The sequence below is a fragment of the Dunckerocampus dactyliophorus genome, chromosome 21 (assembly GCF_027744805.1).
Source record: "Dunckerocampus dactyliophorus isolate RoL2022-P2 chromosome 21, RoL_Ddac_1.1, whole genome shotgun sequence".
In the NCBI taxonomy this organism is placed as follows: Eukaryota; Metazoa; Chordata; class Actinopteri; order Syngnathiformes; family Syngnathidae; genus Dunckerocampus; species Dunckerocampus dactyliophorus.
This window is the reverse complement of record NC_072839.1, coordinates 17,365,603-17,375,141: the sequence shown is the minus strand read 5'-3', so window position 1 is coordinate 17,375,141 and position 9,539 is coordinate 17,365,603. Positions and strand designations below refer to the sequence as shown.

General features: G+C 43.7%; 1 protein-coding gene across 1 annotated transcript; it reads left to right on the top strand.

Annotated features, from left to right (window-relative positions):
• Positions 1 to 2,394: 2,394 nt before the first annotated feature.
• On the top strand, positions 2,395 to 9,295 carry LOC129174194 (cAMP-responsive element modulator-like). The gene is made up of 5 exons (XM_054765912.1): positions 2,395 to 2,507; positions 2,708 to 2,858; positions 3,098 to 3,166; positions 5,243 to 5,351; positions 8,621 to 9,295. Exons 1-5 carry the CDS (start codon positions 2,502 to 2,504, stop codon positions 8,760 to 8,762), a joined length of 477 nt encoding a protein of 158 aa, XP_054621887.1. The 5' UTR covers positions 2,395 to 2,501; the 3' UTR covers positions 8,763 to 9,295.
• Positions 9,296 to 9,539: the final 244 nt, after the last annotated feature.

The window sequence follows — 9,539 nt, the reverse complement described above, 5'->3', positions numbered from 1 at the left end:
TGATATAGGTACTACATGTACGTGTATACATATACAGTATATGTGTATGTATGTAAATATGAGTTTGGATGCAGTAGTAATATTAAACCAGGATAATTAATGAAAAAAAAATAATAAAAGTGATATAATAATACGTAATGATAAATGTTATTTACCTTTGAAGAGGAGTGGTCCAGCATACGTCGTCGTGGAGGAGGAGGAGGAGGAGGAGGAGGAGGAGGAGTTATTGAAAAAAAGGACAAATGGTGGTGGTGGTTAGACTCTTCTAAAAGAGGTAGTGTTCTGTGGGTGGTGTAGAATTAAGCAGGCCTATTAACTCTTCATAAACTTTAATCACATGCTCTGTCCGGGTTGTATCATACAGCTAAAACTTAGCTTTCCTAGCTTTACCGGAAGCTTTCTCTGCCCAGGGTCTGTTGATCTCATTAGCTCTAAGGCTGCCTCTTGGTCCCATTAGCGGTGTCACAGTGCCCTCTACTGGTCAAGCATGTACAGTAGCAGTATAAATACTGATTCCTAAGCACTACAAGGCAAAATAAAATAAAATATAAACCAGTCGGCTTGTGTTCGCTAGTCGGGTGTTTGTAAGTTGAAGACCTAGTGTATTTGGAAAATATGACAAGAAGTGGGTAAAATAAGGAGATTAATATAAATACCTTATTTTCCGGTAGAAGGTCAAAATGATCCCACACGGCGGAAAATGTACGTTTTTCCATGGATGTCCTCCATCTTTGACCGCAATATTCGCCAAGCAATGAACGTGTCAATAACTCGATGCTCGTTTTGCGCTTCCATCCTATTGACAGATGCGCTTCCTTATAAACACAGTTTGGCGCACGACTGCCGTGTCGACACAGTTCCGGCATTGGTCACGTGACTATCTTAAAGCGGTACGTGCACCGACACGGGGTTTGCCCTGGGAGCTCGGCGCACGCATCGGCGCATCTGTGTCGCTGGACCCATCACTACCTGCTAGTACCGTGGTAGCAGTGCTTTCTGTATAGTTATTTTGTCTAGTTTTTCCTGTGGCTAGGCCTGGCAGTTTGAGTTGTACTTTGTCCTTTTGTGTTCACTGTTTTTTTGTACATTGTGCCCTAACAAATTTTTGTTACACGGACCTCTGCTACTCTGCGTCTTGGGGTTCTCCTGTCGTTCCGCCAGTTTGACATGCTCATCTCATCTGATTAATTCAGTGATTTTTTTGGGGGGGGGGTTATTAACTTAGCCTTGGCACAACACATTATGTAATAATGCACCAAATTGTTGCATATTGTTACAATTGTTTTCCAAGAAAAGTTCACCATCCACATTTGGTAATAACCTTTGGAATATGTAAGAAGTTATTACACAATGTGGCGAAGTTGATTACAAATGAAGTGTTATTACATAATGAGGTGAAAATATAGTACATGAATGCCCCATTATTACATAATGTCTTGTTACAAGCCCCCTGACTGTCATGCACGTACGGGTGGATGTTTTGGCTGCCTTTTGACTGATGATCACACCCTCAGCCTCCAAAGGTCACCATACTCTGCCAAATGAAAGCTTTTTAACGTGCTACCCCCACCAGATAGTTTTCATGGCATGTGTTGGCAGGTAAATTCCACACGGCAGACATTTTTGTTTTTGTTTTGGCATGCCTGCGCAGTGTGAAGGAAAGTGGGAGGGGCACGATGCCCGAGGCACTACACTGCTACAGGGATCGATACGCTAGATCTGAATGGAAATGCCCTGAAATAAAAGATGATCTTTTGGTATCAACCCAAATGTTTCAGTCTATCGTAGCAATCAGGGAATTGGCCGCACTGTTCCAACACTTCTGGAGGGCACTGAATATGCTCTACTAACACTGGCAGTATCTCCTTCAAGCTGGGATCCCCTACCAGAGGCATGGGAGTCTGAGGGTTCTGCTCTCCCTTGTATTCTTCCCTGTTCTTCTGGACGGGCATGCCAGATGTCTTCCTGGTATGTGTTGGAGCCATCCACCCAGTTTGGGGGTTACAGCCCCCAGTGCCCCCTGCCACCACTGGGGGCCTTCACACCCCACATTTTCTTGAGTTCCTTCTTGTGGAGCTATGACTATGATTGGGGATTGCTACGTCCGTCACCACACCAGCACTACTGTACGGGGCAAAGCTTTCTCATTCTTGGTTAGCTTCAGACTGATTTCAGTAAGTCACTATTTCAGTGTTCTTGATCGCACTTTACTACAAAGTAGCAAAGCATAATGGGATAATACATAATCCACCTCTTATAACATCCACTTTGACCTGTTGTCATCAAACATATGTTTTCCTGATTCCAAACACGCATTGGTGGCATTGGGATGGGTGTCGTCAGTCACATGACTTTGAAGCCTCTGCTTTGCGCTCTTTGAAATAACAGTTGCTTGAGAAAGGCTCCTGTCAAAAGCAGGACGCGATGCTGCTGCTGCTTTAAATTCAGTGGGCTTTTTGACGAATCGTAGAGTGGCTGCCAGTTGAAAGTAGCGTACAGCAATGGACGTGAGTATCTGACAGCTTGATACCTGCAGGCTTGACATTGTTTGCTTTTTACTCTCCACATACAGAATTTGATTTTCATTTATATAAACCTGCCAGTGGATAGTTTCAGCATTCAAGAAGAATGGAAACTACAGTTTTCTGTGCTGTGCACAATATTCTGTGTATTCATTTCTTGCTCTGCTTTCTGTATTTTTTGGAAGTCTCCCCCATCTCACAGTTTATCCATTGAGGCGAGCCAGGCACTGTCATCCATGACCATCAACTCTCAGCCACTTCCTTCTGAATCCAATGCCTCTGAGTACTATCCAAACATGTGGAGTTACCAGAACAATTATTTCCCTGCAGTGCAAGGTAAGCGTGTCGCTAGTTCTATCCTTTCCAAACATGACAGTCGTCTCTTGTTTTTCATTGTGTTGACCACTTTGAAGCAAGCACAGTGGAACCTCCAGACTTGTTTACATTCTGTCTCTTTGTTCAAATAACACTTTGGGAGTACTTGTTAATGATACTTATTTGCCCCACTCTACTTATTTCTTACCACTAACAGTCAAGTAGTGGAAAGTGAAGAAGCGTCTGAATGACTTTTTCAGGTGGTCCATTCTGCTACCAGAATGAGGGAGCACAGATTGTCCCGATCGCCATGTCGACTACACAAGCAGGTAGCAATATTCCATCCATTGCTCAACTATCAAAATAAAAGCAGCGCTATAATACTAGTCCAATTGGGGAATTAGCATTTTTCCAAATGATTAAACACAGAATTATGCATATGAATAAAGGGTAAAATGTGTTTATTCCATAATGTATGACACATTTCTATTTTCCTATTATATTTGTGGTTTATATCATGTGTAATACTTGCATTCTTACTTCCATATTGCATGTATGTATGCACCGGTCATTTTCATGTTCCATATTGCATCTCTTGATTTGTTGATTGTAATTCCATCATCGGTAACCCAAATCATCAAACCTCTAATGACTGGACTGGAATCTTACTGATAAGGATGTGTAACACGCCTGGTCCAGCCAGCCCCACGGTCTCCGAGCTGTCAACTTGACAGTATAGCTACCCCCACACTGGCTGGCACCCCCCAAACCTCACTCTGACCCAGGCACAGCGCCAACATAACCCGCCTGGGTCATTCCTGCCTCGGTCTGTAGTCATTCTGCCAACTTGAAATCCAGAGATCACTTGGTACAGAATAGAATGGGGGTTACCAACGGGTTTTCTTGTGAGGACTACAAAATGAACAGAGCCAACCCAAAACAACCCAAACGACGTGAATATTCTTGTTTTACCAGAACATGAACTAATTGTTGGTGTCCACAACTCACATTTAGTATTTCCGAATGCATTCTTTCTAGTGTTCTCAAATTATTAACTGAAAACCTGAATGAAAAGCAGGCTTGCAGGCACCTCATGTGGTCGTGACCAGTGTTGGTGACCCCTTGAATAGAATATAGTACACGGTGTATTTGTACTGTGCTGACATTCTAGCATTGTTGTGAGCATCCATTTGAAGGCATGGGTGGGGTCCAACCTCCACTTGAATGCATGGATGGGGTCCATGGATAGGGTCTAACATCCATTTGAAGGCATTGATGGGGTCTTGGATAGGGTCTAACATACATTTTAAGGCATGGATGGGGTCTTGGATAGGGTCTAACATCCATTTGAAGGCATTGATGGGGTCTTGGATAGGGTCTAACATCCATGTGAAGGCATTGATGAGGTCTTGGATAGGGTCTAAAATCCATTTGAAGGCATTGATGGGGTCTTGGATAGAGTCTAACATCCATTTGAAGGCATGGATGGGGTCCAACATCCATGTGAAGGCATTGATGGGGTCTTGGATAGGGTCTAACATCCATGTGAAGGCATTGATGAGGTCTTGGATAGGGTCTAAAATCCATTTGAAGGCATTGATGGGGTCTTGGATAGGGTCTAACATCCATGTGAAGGCATGGATGGGGTCTTGGATAGGGTCTAACATCCATTTGAAGGCATGGATTGGGGTCTTGGATAGGGTCTCAAATCCATTTGAAGGCATGGATGGGGTCCATCATCCATGTGAAGGCATTGATGGGGTCTTGGATAGGGTCTAACATCCATGTGAAGGCATGGATGGGGTCTTGGATAGGGTCTAACATCCATTTGAAGGCATGGATTGGGGTCTTGGATAGGGTCTCAAATCCATTTGAAGGCATGGATGGGGTCCATCATCCATGTGAAGGCATTGATGGGGTCTTGGATAGGGTCTAAAATCCATTTGAAGGCATTGATGGGGTCTTGGATAGGGTCTAACATCCATGTGAAGGCATTGATGGGGTCTTGGATAGGGTCTAACATCCATTTGAAGGCATGGATGGGGTCCAGCATTGATGGGGTCTTGGATAGGGTCTAACATCCATTTGAAGGCATGGATGGGGTCTTGGATAGGGTCTAACATCCATGTGAAGGCATTGATGGGGTCTTGGATAGGGTCTAACATCCATTTGAAGGCATGGATGGGGTCCAGCATTGATGGGGTGTTGGATAGAGTCCAACATCCATTTGAAGGCATGGATGGGGTCCAACATCCATTTGAAGGCATGGATGGGGTCTTGGATAGGGTCTAAAATCTATTTGAAGGCATGGATGGGGTCTTGGATAGGGTCTAAAATCTATTTGAAGGCATGGATGGGGTCCATGCTACCTGTAATCTAACATGTTTTCTCTGTTGGCTCCCCAGGTGATATGACTGCCTCCCAGCTACAATACGCCAACTCCTTTTTCCCAAAGGGTGTGGTACAGGGAAATCCTCCCCGTAAACAGTCAGAACGCAGCTTGAAGAAAAACAGGTAAGAGAGGAAATGTGGTTCTCGTAGTCTAAAGCAGGTGTCCAAATCTTGTCCACTATCGGCCAATTTTGTTGTAGTTTTGGTTCATTTTCTTGTTTGGACATACACTGCTCAAAAAAATTAAAGGAACACTTGGAAAACACATCAGATCTAAACTGGGGGAAAAATGATGTTGAATATGTTTCCTGATAATAAGTGGGTGATGTATTAGTAACAAAATGATGCCACATCATTTGATAGAAATGAAAATGATCACCCTATAGAGGGGGGAAATCAAAGACATCCCAAAAATGAAAGTGAAAAAATGATGCAGCACACTGGTCCATTTAGCTAAAATGTCATTGTAGCAACTCAAAATGATTCTCAGTAGTTTGTGTGGCCCCCATGTGCTTGTACGCATGCCTGACAACGTCGGGGCATGCTCCTAATGAGACTACGGATGGTGTCCTGGGGGATGTCCTCCCAGATCTGGACCAGGGCATCACTGCGGTACCTGGACGCATGGAGGAGATTCCAGGAGACAGGTAGTTACTCCAGGAGAGCTGGACAGGGCCGTAGAAGGTCCTTCAACCCTCAGCAGGATCGGTATCTGCTCCTTTGTGCAAGGAGGAACAGGATGAGCACTGCCAGAGCCCTACAAAATGACCTCCAGCAGACCACTGGTGTGAATGTTTCTGACCAAACAATCAGAAACGGGCTCCATGAGGGTGGCCTGAGGGCCCGACGTCCTGTAGTGGGCCCTGTGGTCACTGCCCAGCACTGTAGAGCTGGATTGGCATTTGCCATAGACCACCAGAATTGGCAACTACACCACTGGTGCCCTGTGCTCTTCCCTGATGAGAGCAAGTTCAACCTGAGCACATGCGACAGACGTGAAAGGGTCTGGAGATGCCGTGGAGAACGTTATGCTGCCTGCAACATCATTCAGCATGACCGGTTTGGTGGTGGGTCAGTGATGGTCTGGGGAAGCATATCCCTGGAAGGACGCACAGACCTCTACAGGTTAGATAATGGCACTCTGACTGCTATTAGGTATCGGGATGAAATCCTTGGACCCATTGTCAGAACCTACGCTGGTGCAGTGGGACGTGTGTTCCTCCTGGTCCACCACAATGCCCGACCTCATGTGGCTAGTGTATGCAGGTAGTTCCTGGAGGATGAAGGAATTGATACCGTTGACTGGCCCCCACGTTCACCTGACCTAAACCCAATAGAACACCTCTGGGACATTATGTTTAGGTCCATCTGGCGCCGCCAGGTTGCTCCTCAGACTGTCCAGGAGCTCATTGATGCTCTGGTCCAGATCTGGGAGGAGATCCCCCAGGACACCATCCGTAGTCTCATTAGGAGCATGCCCCCACGTTGTCAGGCATGCGTACAAGCACGTGGGGGCCACACAAACTACTGAGAATCATTTTGAGTTGCTACAATGACATTTTAGCAAAATGGACCAGTCTGCTGCATCATTTTTTCACTTTCATTTTTGGGGTGTCTTTGATTTCCCCCCTCTATAGGGTGATCATTTTCATTTCTATCAAATGATGTGGCATCATTTTGTTACTAATACGTCACCCACTTATTATCAGGAAACATATTCAACATCATTTTCCCCCAGTTTAGTTCTGATGTGTTTTCCAAGTGTTCCTTTAATTTTTTGAGCAGTATATTTTTGCAATAGGCTGAGAGCCAATAAATCACAAGCTGCAAGCCACAACGTACCCCGAAAAAACAGGTGGTCCAAATGCCACATTGAGCACATGAACAATTCATGCTTGTGGTGTCTTAGGGTAGATGTAGCAGATACAAGCCTTCCTGAAAATAACAAAGCATTTTATTCAGATATTCATGTGATGATAGTCTAACATTTATTTTGTAGCTGCAGTTGGCCTTTTTAGCCAGACTCGCTACAAAAAAGGAAGTGGCAGATGGAAAAGAAATTGTTTAAAACAGACAATCTGATGGGCTTGTCTGTGAAGACACAGGCTGATCCTCGACCCAAAATCCCTAAGACCCTTCCATCTCCACATAGCCGATCACCATTGATGCCACTGCACACCTGAATCCTCATCTTGAAGACCTTCTCTCCCAGATGTCTTGTGACCACCAGACTGCAGTCAGTACCAATAAGGGCTGTCATCTGGGTCCAGGATCAGCTCGGGTCTTCACGGATTGACTATTGCAACCTCAGCAGCGATGCAGCGTAATCACACCTTGCGCATCAACAACCCCACCACAAAGATTGAAAGCCTTTTTTGCCTTTGCCATCAGGAAGATGTGACAGCGTGAGCGCCTGACACCAGATGGCATGAAATCCACATTTGAAATATAGATTTGACTTTTTAACCCATAAGAACTACACCCACCCACCCATCCATCCGTCCACCCATTCAAAAACCCCCATCGACCCACCCATTCATCCATCCATCCATCCATCCACCCACCCACCTTGTGTTGGTCATGTGAGCTAAAGTATTGGAACATGTGATTGACAGGTGCGTCCTATAACATGACTTATTGAATCAATCAGTAGCACTGAATGTCTGTGCTCACTTTCAGGTTGGGTAGGGTAGGTTTTGCCTGTCTTGACTGCATTTAGAGGTGAAAACAACATAAAAAGCAGAAAGCTGTCCATGTGTGAAAAACGAGCAATTGTGAATGTGAGAGTAGATGGAAAGTGAATGTGACGCATTGCACAAACATTGCTCATAGCTACTACAGGCATTTGGAATGTCCTGAAGAAGAAAAAGTGCTGGTGTACTAAGTAATGGACATGTACAGCAAGGAAACCATCAGTGGTGAAAGATGAAAAAGAAGATGCCTAACAAGGTGCAGAGCACTTCAATAAAAGTACAATGACACACCACAAGATGCTAATCCCTCATTAGCAAGAAGAATAGAAAGCCAGGCTGGAATTTGCCAGCAAGTACACAGATGAGCCTCAAACATTCATCAGACCATAAAAGCTTTGTCTCAGAATTTTTGCAGCTCATCTAGTTTTAAATAAAATCAAAAAAAGGATGCTTGACTGTACTTGGAATAGAGCAGATATTATGAATTGACTGTAATGATGGAAAGATTGACATTGATTGTCTTATTGGCATCCTTGCTGCTGGGACAAATACGCCACGTCAGGCTTTCCATAGCAATTAGAAGGCTAAAATAGCCCGATAGAGCGACACCTTCCTTGCTCCTTTTCTATCAGCTCAAGGATTTTGTTCAGGAGTGTATTTGTGTTCCAGTGAATATTTTTGAATATTTTTTTTCTGCAGGGAGGCTGCTCGTGAATACAGGAAAAGGAGAAAGGTTTACGTTCGAGACCTTGAGAAACGAGCGGAACAGCTTGAAAATGAAAACATGGCTCTCAAGGAGGAACTTAAAAGTTGGAAAATATGTCCAGAGAAAGTCAAGTAATTTGAAAGGAATTCCTGATATTAATTCACACCTTTCTGTGGATCACAATGTGTTACTTTGTTGGAATGGAAAAATTGTGAAGAAAAAGCCAAAATGCGTGTAAAGCAGGAAGTGTCAGCCCATAACCGACTTATTAAATAACTAAAATGACAAGAGGGTGATGGTGTCTACCAATTGGATGACAGAAGGAGCCATCGCTGAAAGCAAGGAATGAAAAGGTGGTGGTGCGAGATGTTCATTTAATCCTGGAATCTTCTTCAATGAGACGACCAGAATAGCGTAAACGCTGGCAAATTGCTGTTTGTGCTGAGCTTTTTCAATTCACTTTTTCCAAATAATGACATTGGAGCATTGCTTTGGAGGTCAGTCAAGGTTACTATGCTAATGAATGCATTTTGTCTTCAAGCTGTAACTTGCAGCATACTCTTATGTAATTCACTCTTGCCAGGTCATGGTTGTAAATTCTCAATAGATCTTAGTGGTAAAATAAAATGAAATAAATAAAATGTCTTCATGATCAAAGCCCAGGAAAGCATACATATTCATATTCATCCATTTTCTATACAATTGTGTATTTTCTAAGATTACTCATAATAAAACATTCTTGATCCCATTTGACCTTTTGTCTTTTGTAATGTAATGGATTACATTTCAAATACCGGCATGATGTAACCTCGTGAAAGGACTGCTTGTTTGCATTTACTGTATGTGGCGTAAAGCAGCATAAACACAGTTTGCACTTAGAATGACAATGAAATGGAGTATTATATTATACTG

Coding starts and splice junctions, on each gene's coding strand:
- LOC129174194 (XM_054765912.1), top strand. Junction 2,859..3,097: donor TTATTTCCCTGCAGTGCAAG/GTAAGCGTGTCG, acceptor TGACTTTTTCAG/GTGGTCCATTCTGCTACCAG. Junction 3,167..5,242: donor CATGTCGACTACACAAGCAG/GTAGCAATATTC, acceptor TTGGCTCCCCAG/GTGATATGACTGCCTCCCAG.